General features: G+C 39.5%; 1 protein-coding gene across 1 annotated transcript; it reads right to left on the bottom strand.

Annotated features, from left to right (window-relative positions):
- Positions 1-3179: 3179 nt before the first annotated feature.
- On the bottom strand, positions 3180-11188 carry LOC140246235 (WASH complex subunit 1-like). Its single transcript, XM_072325691.1, has 6 exons — positions 11146-11188; positions 9627-10267; positions 8843-9054; positions 7641-8045; positions 6915-7079; positions 3180-6104 (listed from the first exon to the last, which is right to left on the bottom strand). Exons 2-6 carry the CDS (start codon positions 10148-10150, stop codon positions 5926-5928), a joined length of 1485 nt encoding a protein of 494 aa, XP_072181792.1. The 5' UTR covers positions 10151-10267; positions 11146-11188; the 3' UTR covers positions 3180-5925.
- Positions 11189-11577: the final 389 nt, after the last annotated feature.

Raw genomic sequence — 11577 nt, forward strand, 5'->3', positions numbered from 1 at the left:
TGGCAATTGCCTCAAGCAATGAAGCTGGATAACAAACATAGATAAGACTCAATATTGAGTGCATGACTTTGATACTCCAAACTCTGGGGTTCTTCCAGACTTGTCTTTCGCGTCTACTTCAGAAAGAGAATGCTTCCATTTCCAATCTTGACCATCATTGCCTGCTTATCTAATGATTGGAGCATGTTCCAAAATCTTTTTTTTTTTTTTTTTTTTTTTTTTTTTAGCAGAATCAAATCATGACATTGAGCTCTCTGTAACATATTGGTGTACAAACATTGGTAGTTACTGTGTTAATGGTAACTCTTAACTTGCCCCTTTTCTATAAATTGCAGCAATTGGACATAGAGATTACTGTATGGTACTGTTGTATATTAAAACCATAAATGGTGACAATCATTATCATGAATGATCAATATACACTCAAAAATTTAGGGTGTAAGTTTAAACTTGGCTTTTTGGAAGCTTTGTATGTACCTGTAGTAGAATTATTCCTTCATCAAAATCTTTGTTTTGTTTTTTCCTTATCTTGAAATAACATAGTAGGATATGTGGGTCCAGCTTGTTATGGGCTGCCCTCAGCAGATATATGGAACAGCGTAGGCCTATATCAGGGGCCCTGGTCATGAAGAGGTTTGCATACATTGTGAATAGTAGGGCGTGCAGTCACTGTGCGACAGCAGCCAGGAAACCACCAATCAATGAAGAGTATGTAAGCTGTTAAAGAAGTACCTGCACACCTCTCTGTGAAACAGGCCCCATATATCATTCAACGAAAAATACACAAGATGATTTTTAAGTCATTTTTGAAGCTATATCATATTTGATACAAAACAGGACTGCATGTTACAAAGAATCTGAAATCTTTAGTGCTATTTTGTTGTTGTTGTTTGGGGTAAGATTTCGTATCTTAGGTTAGTTATATATACAATCCAGTGATTTGTGAACATTTGCCACAACTATGGGTATGCCTTGATGCAATTGTTGTGTAATACGTAGGGATATATACCATCTGGGATATGCATTGAAGCAGAGAACACAGTTTCAAATAGGATGAATTTATTGCATTTTCTGTGTCCATAACAACATAACAAGCCGAGTGATTCATGTGTGAACATTTAAATGTGTGATTAGTATTTCACAGGTGTAGTTAGTTTGAGTAAGGAGTAACAAACTTCTGAAGCATGTGTCATTACATACATGAAAGAAAAAAAAAAATCTAATGCATAATCACACCTGCTGTTAAGAACAGGAGTTCTTGCTGTGTATGATGTCATGTTTTGGCCACTTGCCAAATATTTAAGATCAGTGTCTATTTGCAACTCGGTACAAGGAAATATTCCTTAAAAAAAACCTCACAGCTTCAATCGAATGAGGCATTTTAGAACATCTCAAAGTTTTTATGTTATTACATATCAGGCATTATTGTCAAGTATAAATTTGTGTTGTTGTGATAGGCAGTTTGTTTGACTACATGTATTGTTCTTCATGACACTCGACCCCCCCCCCCCTTGTATCCACCTCCAGTTTACCTCATTGAGAACCTGTGTACATATGGTATGCATTGTACTGTGCGAACTCACTGCTGAAGCATTACTAGTAAGTGAAGCATTACTGTAAGTGCAGGGTCGTATGAAAGTTTTAATTTATTTCCAAATACCACATGGTGAGTCCATCACAATCCCAAATGTCAGAATTCAGTTTCTGCATAGTTGACCAAATGCGTAGAATTGGAATTGTACAATATCAGCTGAGGTGCATTTTTGTTAACTTGGGCAAAGCCACTCTTCTGATTTTTGCATGTCAAGATTTTCTCAGGTATAGAGTGTTACTGTGTCAATTTGAGATATCCAATCAAATTCTATCTTGCCATTTCTTTTTTTTCATTATCTCATGACTTTGTGGTATCCACTTACTAGACATGGCTAAAATTTAATTATCGAAAATGCTTTTAGACAAAGTTATGCCATACATTTCTATTTAACTTGGCTCTGAAATCTTGGGGACAAGATATACCAGTTTGTCAGGCCCCCCCCCCCCCTTAAAAAGAAAAAAAAAAAATAGACTTAGAGATGTGCGACTCTCAGTTCCTTAATTAAGTTAGCAAAACTGGGCCCTAGTTGTATAATCGTTCAGATCATACATCAGTCAGAAAATCAAATATAAGTCTCTTTATACTCAATTTTGAATGGCTGATACCTGAATTAAATTAGAATTTCGAACTTATGTCTGATTGCATCTTTTCATGCAATATGGTCATGATCAGCAGTTAATTGCAATGTTTAAAGTTTCGATATTTCTTGTGCAGCTACCTCACAAGTTGGACTCTGTGGACAATCAAAGGCTGCAAGGGGCTGAAAGTTTTTGTTTACATTTTTGTTGTTACTATGGAAACATTAATTTCAACAACTGCAAGTACATGTATGCCTTTAAATCGTATCTGACAAGTCCATGAGGGAATATTGACGAAGGCTTCGAGTTTGTGAAACAAGACATGTCATGATTACCTGCTGAATCACTAAGGCAAAAATTGTTTCTTTAAAAAAGATTGAATGTTTTAGGAAGTGTGTAATACATGTACTCAAATATTTTGAATTAAAGATGTGTGGTTTTTACATTTATATATTTAGGCTTGAATCTGTGCAGAGGCTGTGTTGAATTGTTCTCTCTTTTTTTTTGCATACTTTGTTGTACAACAAAGTTATGCATATTTTTACAGTACAGTTAATGTACATCACTAATGTCGTGAAGTTTACTAGGAGTTTTGTACAATTTTCTGTGTATCTTTTATAATATGAGAGTTATACATAATAAATGTACAATGTACAACCATACATGCAATGACTACAGCAACTGCACATTTTAGCAATTTATCGCCTTACAATACTTTTTGCACTATGTTTTGTATGTATCATGAATTTGATAGAGAGTATGACACTATATTGACAGATAAAATGCATGAATTACTGACTCAGCTTTGGTACATGTATTGATAAAAGGTTTCTTCAGGTGCATATACCACTCATTAACACCAATGCTTCTGTGTTCTTTAAAAGATGAGAAGAAGACCCATAAATGCATACAGCAAAACATCCACACATCCAACATAACTCTGAAATAGATCTGCCAGCTACATAGAATTAAAACACATGGGAGACAGTTTTTTTTTTCTTCTTCTTCATTTGCACTTGATAGCAATTATATTTTCAATGAAGAATATCATGTCTGAGACTAGTTATGATACAAGCCAGTCAACATCTGATATATTTTATGCCGAACATAATTTTGGCAAGTAAATATAAACTCCTTGGGAAATCTCATAGGAAAATAGAATGAAACTATTTATACGTATTTACACTATATCAGTGTAGATCATGCACTCTGTATGTATAATGCGCAAAAATCAATTTACATGACAATAATACATGCTGTACAAGCGGCTCATTCAGTGACAGCTGAATACATAGGGCCAATTCAGTGCAAAAACAAACAAATTAGCTACATCTGGTTACCTAACAACTACTATGTCTAACTAAAATCTGCTTCTGAGATGCTAAGCTACAGACGCTGGGCAATTCATTAGATTCCATCAGACATCTTACATGAGAAGCCTGTCATGTTTATCATAAGTTGACAACATGGGTTCAACAACTGCACTAAATCATGACTTCATTTATCCTTTATGTCTGAAAAGGAATAATTGTCTCAAAAAGGTCATTGTCCAGGGATAGTCTCTGGATGGACTTTGATGTCACATTGTCTACGGATGGTTTTCAGAGAGTCAAAATGGAAAATGGAGACCGAGGGGTCACTGTCCTTTAATGACCTTTTCATTTCCTATTCACCACCCTCTTCTGTTTTCAATCTGGAAGTGAGAGAACCAATCCTTGATATGTAGCACCAAAGATATTCTGATGCATTGACAGTGCTTGAGGCCTGTGCCCAGTCTTCTATCTACCAGTCACATATCTGACACAGTAATGACGAATAACTGAAAGGAAACAATCTGCCTCATACTTGGTATATAAAATTGCTGCTTTTCTGCTTTAACAGTATGTCCACATGCTCAGGGCCGTACTTGCTTTTTTTTTTTCTTTCTTTTTTTTTCCTTTTCCCGCTTTTCTTCCTTTTTTTTTGTTGCATGTCTACATTGATTTTTTTTTTTAAGTTTCTTATGTAGTTTACCGTGAAACTCTAGTTTTTATTTCGAGTAATTATCAATACTTATTAATTTTTCAATTGAAGTCTGTCATGTTACACATCTGTAAACATTTATTGTCTTTTTACACTACAAAGAACCAAACTGCCAAACTATATCATTTTTTTTCCTTCACATTATTTATTGCACTTAACGTATTCCACACTTTCAATGGCCCCAAGTTGAAAGCGATGCCTGTCATATGCTCCCTTTGTGTGCACTGAGTGCTGATTGGTACAGAAAACCCCATAGTGCTGTACACACTGTCCAAAGTCCCAGGCACAGAAAGGTTTAAAGCTTAAAGTTTGACGATCGTCACCCCTAATGGTACGTTATTGTGTAGTTCTTCCGAACGAACGAATGCAATTGCGCAATGCCAGACTGCAGTGCTATCCATAAACGTGTGGGATAGTGCTGCCACTGAGACACGTGTGTGTGTGTGTGTACGCATCATACACAAACATTGTGACCGCGAGCTGCGGTGATTGGAGGAGAGAGGCCAGAAGACGTGTGGCTCTTTTGGCCTCTCTTCATGCGCATGCGCACTGTGAGTGTGCGTCCATTCGGCACTGATCGGAAGCTCTCATGTCTTGGACAGCTCAGGTGATTTAGACCCAGCATGTGTTCGCTGATCCATTGAGCCAGCGCTATCCTCATTCAGTGTCACGACATTTGATACAGAATGGGGGGAGGCAGCCTGTTGCATTCCTCTCCGTGCCACACAAACCACTCGCCACGATTGTAAGGCTTTAATTCAATTCCTGAAGTCATACATCTCCCTAGCTCATTCATCCTGTGACAGTGCTTATAACATTGAGAAGAACTTCTTTTTTTTTCTTTTTCTTTCCTTTTCTTTTTTTTTTTTTGTTTTTATTTCTTTTGTCTCTATGAATACCTAACACACAGTTCTTTAAATTTGCACAAACCAATGCTTCCAGGATCATTGCAACATAATATGCACATGGAGAATCATTTGTGCGTGCAAAGTGCCAAAAGAGTCAAAGGAAATTTTAGAAAACAAAAATCAGATTTTCATGAAATCTCACGTAAATTGCTACTGTCCTTTATTTATAATGCTGGTGAAATGGCTTGGAAAGTTGCAATAAAATGTGAGGGCCAAAAAGACTTGAGCATAGACAACATTTTTCCATGTAATGATATAATGGGCGGAGTTTTATCCCAGTTTCAAATTAGCACAATAATTTGGATTACCTAATTTGACCACAAAATCACAGAAATGAACTATGTTGATACTCGACTATGCTAAAAAAAAAAAAAAAAAAAAAAAGCTTGCAAATGACATTTGGAGATGTTATTTTTGTAAGTTTTGTGCATGCACATGTGATTGTGTTACTACCATATTTGCAGTACTACGTACATAGCACCTGCTGGCTGCAGCAACATGCACATGCAAATTAATGTGCTATTTCAAATTGTGGTGCTTAACCAGGAAAAATGAACTTCCTGATGGAAATACAATCTTGCTAAAATGTAGGATTTGGTTTACATTCACAATAGTTCATATTATTGCATTGGTCTGGTGCTCCCATGCAAATAACTGTGATGATAATTATCACATGAATTTAGGCATACAAATTAGAGTCATTTAATGGATTGGAGGAGTCCATGAGATTGGAAAACCAAGAAAGGAGAGACTTTAAAATCACTACCACGACCGGAAAGCATTTAAACATCTGTGACGCGCCGCGCACGGCTTCCTTGCCACCTTAATCCCAGTCATCGTCGTCATCTCCGCCGCTTCCCCCGCCGGGAGGTCTTGGGGGCGGGGGAATCATGCTGGCCAGACGGTCCATGGCATTGCCCTTGGACGGGGGCGGCTGGTTGATGGCAGGGAGGCCGTCTTGGGTCTTGTTACTCCCGCTTCCACTTCCTCCTCCACCGCCACCTGCAGACAGGGATGGAGAATGATGATTCTAGATGTAAACACTGCCGCTCATGACTTCCATGCCACGAATCTCTCAGAAAATGATCTTCTCTTTTTTACTGAATTTACTAGTGATCTCCCAAGTCTGACATGTAGGACATATTTTCTTGAGAAATCAGTTTTAACTTATAAAAAAAAAAACAAAAACAAAAACAAATGAAGACTCTCAACCCATTGAAGACTAGTGCTGAGTATAATAGGGCAGGTGTCTATGGGAAAAGCGTGTTATATCAAATCAGCTTGTCCTCAATGGGTTAAACATGCAAAGTATCAAACAAAGTCACACTGATAACCCAAAATCACTACTCGGCTATTTAGTAGCAAGCCGAAAAAAGCTGCATTTTATGATGCATTAATATTGGATAGAGTACACCAGCACGAATGTCCTACACATTGGTGGATTGTCTGTCTCACACATTATCATTATATTTCTTTTTAACCTCAGTCACAAATAATGCTCAATACATATTGAAAGCTTGAAAGAAAGCTATTCTTTAAGCATTGCCCAACTTTCCTCAGTTATGTATCTTCTATGTGAAATTTGCAGTTCCTACATTTCTCTGGATGTGTCCATCAAATAACCCATTGGGGAAAACTACAACATGATAGCTGAACATGTAGAGGACTGCAAAAGTTTATTGTTAAAAGAGTGGATTGTTTGAGGGTGGTGATGGTGCTGATGGTAGGGGAGGTTGGGAAGGGGGGTGTATGGTAACTTATGTAAGAACACAATGCTATGGCTGTCATATGACGGACATAGCTGTCACTCACCACCGCCTCCCTGCTTGTTGCCGGAGATACCTCTCCTCCTCATGGCCAGCATGCTGGTCAGGTCCGACAACAGGTCGCCACCTCCAGAGGGCGGTGCCTGCTCCTTTTCCCTCTTCCGGTCCTTCTTCCGGTCCTTCACACTCTTCTTCAGGTTCTTGACACCACCTGGCAATGCAGAATTCATATGGGTGATGTTTATTGATCTTCATTTGCTTCCTATCAGAGTACATGAGAAAACCACGCCTAAACTAGCACAGGCCTGCTGGAATAGAATTTCCCATCAGCAAATATGAGCACCAAGGTAGAGGCTTCTTGGTAACATTCAACTCTGGCCATGACACTGATGAGCTGCATGTGTGCTGTAAATAAAGCTGTGTGCACTCTATTACAGGGATTTCTGAATTTATCCAAGTTGGGCCAGCCTTACCATTGCACAGACTCCCCCCACTATCATGTCTTTTAGATTCATCTAAATCTGCAACATCTTTTGAATTTAGTTACCAGGATAGGATAGTATATGAAGACATTGCTGTAGTGTGCTGCTGTGCATCTTTGTCAAGCTAATAAAATCAGTCATGTATACCTTGTATCATTAATATCAAAGACAAATTATATGACTGGTTATTCTTCCTACATGAAAATTGATAGGGTTCATTTCAATATCACACATATTACATGTCAGTTGTTTAGTCACATTTTTCTAACTGTGAAAGACAGAAAGCCTACCTGCATTTCTGATGGATGCCAGAAGATCAGATCGTGCACCACTGGGCTCTGCCAAGGCGGGAGGCAGGGTGGCGGCAGTGCCACCGCTTCCTCCTGCTCCTGCCCCTCCTCCCCCTGCCCCTCCTCCTCCAGTCTCCACGGTCACTGGGGGTGGTGGTGGGGGTGGAGGCGGGGCAGCAGCCGCATCCGGTGGTGGTGGCGGAGGGGGTGGGGGTGGGGCCGATGCATCCATTCCAGGAGGCATGATGGCAGGCACGCTGGAGGAGCCCTCGGGGCCTGGCAGGGCCGGGAGGTTACTGGGCTGGGAGGAGATGACGCTTGGTAGCTCAGGGATGTTTGCACCGGGCAGCGAGGGGGCAATAGAACTCTCCTGATCTCCACTGAAAATGATGTCATCAGCAATGCCTGACATGGAAAGAAAGCAGAGAAATTGTTTGTTTGTTTTGGGGGTTTTTCGCCCCAATCTCTATAAAATGTGCATGCTCCCATCCACAAGTCATACACAGTCAGAAGTGACCTCTATTTTACATTATATGTGAAATACCCAACCTGGGAGAAGGAACATACTTAAAAACAAGAAAGTAAATGATAAATAAACAAAACCATATAGTCTCAAACAAATAGCAACAGCAAGAACAACAACAACAAACTATATGTATACATGCACATTTGATACGAGTTGTTCTACCCATGTTAGTCTGGATAACACCCAACCTGGCTCAATGGCATACTAGGTGATACAGACTGACACATGACTTGTACAGATCTCACTTGAAAAAGAGTGGGGTGCATGAAAGGAAAGGGACTACTTGCCGAGTACCACACTGAATTTACGGTAATAACATAACATGGAAGGGAGCATGTCAAATTATCTAAGAGCAACAGGCAAATGCATTAGGCACAACAGTCAATACACATGGAAAGTTGCCATCTCTTGTTCCAACATTTATGGGCATTTTCACAAGTGACACATGCACATCCATTCATTCCAATCAAAATACTCTGAAGAAATCAAAGAAATAAGCCTGCTTTCAATACAGGGCTACTTTTACATCATTTGAAGTTTGTAAATACACTCAAAGGAGCTCTGTTGTTCTTTCTTCTTCTTCTTTTATTGCGTTTGTTTGTTTGTTTGTTTGTTTGTTTGTTTGTTTTTTTGTTTTTTTGTTCTCTTTGATGTCTCGTAGGGCCCCCGGACCAACCTGGCAGGTCTGGAAGGAAGCTCGGCACATCGATGTCGGGAACCTCCCCAAGGTGGGGCACATAGAAGAAGTTGTCGCTGGTCATGCGCTCGATCTGCTCCCGCTGGAGGATGGAGGTTGGCGCCTGCCCCATCTCCTCCTGCTCCTCCTCAATGGCCTTGCGCGTCTTGGTGACCGCGCCAAGTGGGTCGATCATCACATACTTCTTGTATCTGAAATGAAAAAATACAATGGAGGCTATCAGCGGATGATTGCTCTTATTAAAACAGCCCAATTTGACAACTCTGTTTCATACATTCTCTATGTTCACAACTTCTTCCTTTTTTTCCCTTTCCTTTCCTTTGTGTTTTGTTTTTGTTTTGTTTTTTGTCTTTTTTTGTTTTGTTTTTTTGGCAATTTATATCTATAAAGTACAGGTGTATTTTTATGCAATACACATTTTGAAGATGTGCTTTAAATGTGATACTTTTCAAGCCGGTATGTTGAACCTCTGTTTCCATGCGTTCAACTATGAAAATCTAATGCCACCTTTGAATGTTGTCTCACTGTTCTTAGAAGTGTCTGTAAAAGTTCTCCAAACTAGCCAAATTCCTAAAATAAGCTCCAACTTTCAAGGAGAAATTAATGTTCACGTGGGTTGCTACAACTGTTCATGATGAGATTATACTATCACATGTTCCTCGAAACACAGGATTTAATATAACCACATTATCTCTTGCAGACACTCTTTATACAAAAAACAACAGCAAACAAACACAAAACAAAATGCAAGTTGCGCACTCACGGGTTCTCACTGGTGTTGAACAGTAGCAGCGATGTCACAGAATCAATGTTCCTTGGAAGTCCGCCAAGGCCTTCCCATGTGTTCTCCCCATCTTTATCCTTCTTACGCACATTGAGCTGCACATTATAAAACTGCAGTTTCTCCTTCAATGCTCGACTGTCCAAAGTTTGGTGTTTGCTGGACAGTTTACGCGAAGGCCTAGCTATTGTGGAGAGTTCTGTATCTCCGCTGAAGACAGATTTATACATGTCCTTCTTGTCTGGAGCCGGGTACTTTGCGCTCGAGAACACCTTGATCGCTTTCCGACTGTTCTTGATTTTGTCAACCCGCAGCTGTGCAACATCAAGCCTCTTGTTAATCTCGGTCAGACGTTCCTGATTTTCCGTGACCCTGGACTCGATGCGCTCGAAAACATCGTTTGAGATTCTCTCCAGATACTCGAGCGTGTCTGCGATCTGGTGAATGGTTTCTTCCCGCCTGAGGTCAGGCTGGATGATCGGAATGTTGTAAACCTGGCCCGGCATCCTGCTTTTTAGGTTTTTCCTCTACTACCTCTGCATTTGATGTCAAAAGTTTCCAAATGATGCTTCCTGGTCTCCTCTCTTTGGCTACATCAGTGGCAAGTCATCAGAAAGAAACACCTGCAAGTAAAAATGACAGTGTTTGTGAGACTGCCCTGCAATGTTTACATCTTGACAGTTACAATTAACCCGTTTAGGACGGACTGATTTTGCTATAACACGCATTTCCCATAGACACCTGCCCGAGTATTCTCCGGACTCATCCTCAATGGGTTAAAATAAAAGCCTTTTGGGCACACAGTGGAACCAGCAATGATCCAACAAAGAAGTCATGTTCATGTTCATAAAGCCTCGCAGATTTCCGACTGTCCAAAACTTGCAAAAGAGACTCAGTGGTCTTACAGAGGAAGGAAAGGGGGTGATAATTAGAAAGGCATTTACATTGTTCACCTTTGGAAGCAAAAAGAGGTACGTCGGTAGGCAGACAGGAAGTTGAAGGGAAAGGGTTGTATCAGGATCACGACAGAAATTTATACAGGGGCCACAGATCAGAAAAGGCTTTTGTTTCGACAAACAACTAATCGCGAGCTAAAACGTTGCCCAAGGAGGTAGACAATAGGCTTACTCATTTCTCAATTAAGCATGCATTGGTCGATTTGTGAACGAAAGATGTGTCGATTTTAACTCGTCGAATTGAGGATTCAGTATAGGCCGACATAGCCACTATTCGAAGTGATACACACACGGCCAGCGATACAGCGTAGAGCACTGATCCAGCCAAGAGCCACGGGAAGCGGGCCCGTGTATACCGTGCCATCTGCACTGCACGCAATCTTTTGTACAAGGTGCAATGTTACGCAGCAATCGGACTCCCTACAATTGAAGTTTGCAGACAATTTCCATGTATTCATAGCGTGTTTACAATGTTACAGCATGGTCAGATTAATTCACTTTAAAATAGATGAATGATTACAGAAAAATAGTATAATTTTACTTACTGATCGTTCTCACTCTGTTCTGGTCATGAGACATACAGGGTGGTTTCCGGAGATGTGGAACGATTCATTTGAACACAGGGGGGATCAACAGAGGAAAGGCGACGCAGCGCAGGGGCCTGTATAAGGCCAGGGGGCGGATCCATCACCACAGCATTACGATAAAAAGAAAAAAGAAAAAAAAGAAAAGAAAGTATAATAATAATAATAATAATAATAATAATAATAATGATAATAATAATAATAATAATAATGATAATGATAATAATAATAATAACAATAATAATAATAATAATAATAATAATAATAATAATAATAATAATAATAATAATAATAATAATAATAATAATAATAATAATAATAATGATAATAAATGAACTTCGATATACACTTAGCAAAAAGAAAAGAAAAGGAAAGAAAGTAAACACTTTGTCA

This window comes from Diadema setosum, chromosome 2 (genome assembly GCF_964275005.1).
Source record: "Diadema setosum chromosome 2, eeDiaSeto1, whole genome shotgun sequence".
Classification (NCBI taxonomy): Eukaryota; Metazoa; Echinodermata; class Echinoidea; order Diadematoida; family Diadematidae; genus Diadema; species Diadema setosum.

What these genes read in the sequence shown, in the direction of transcription:
- LOC140246235 (XM_072325691.1), bottom strand. Translation starts at nt 10,150, where the DNA reads ATGCCGGGCCAGGTTTACAACATTCCGATCATCCAGCCTGACCTCAGG. An exon ending in GGCATCCATCAGAAATGCAG is followed by an intron (nt 7,080 to 7,640) that starts GTAGGCTTTCTG and finishes CTGCATTGCCAG; the next exon opens with GTGGTGTCAAGAACCTGAAG. An exon ending in CAACAAGCAGGGAGGCGGTG is followed by an intron (nt 6,105 to 6,914) that starts GTGAGTGACAGC and finishes CCCTGTCTGCAG; the next exon opens with GTGGCGGTGGAGGAGGAAGT.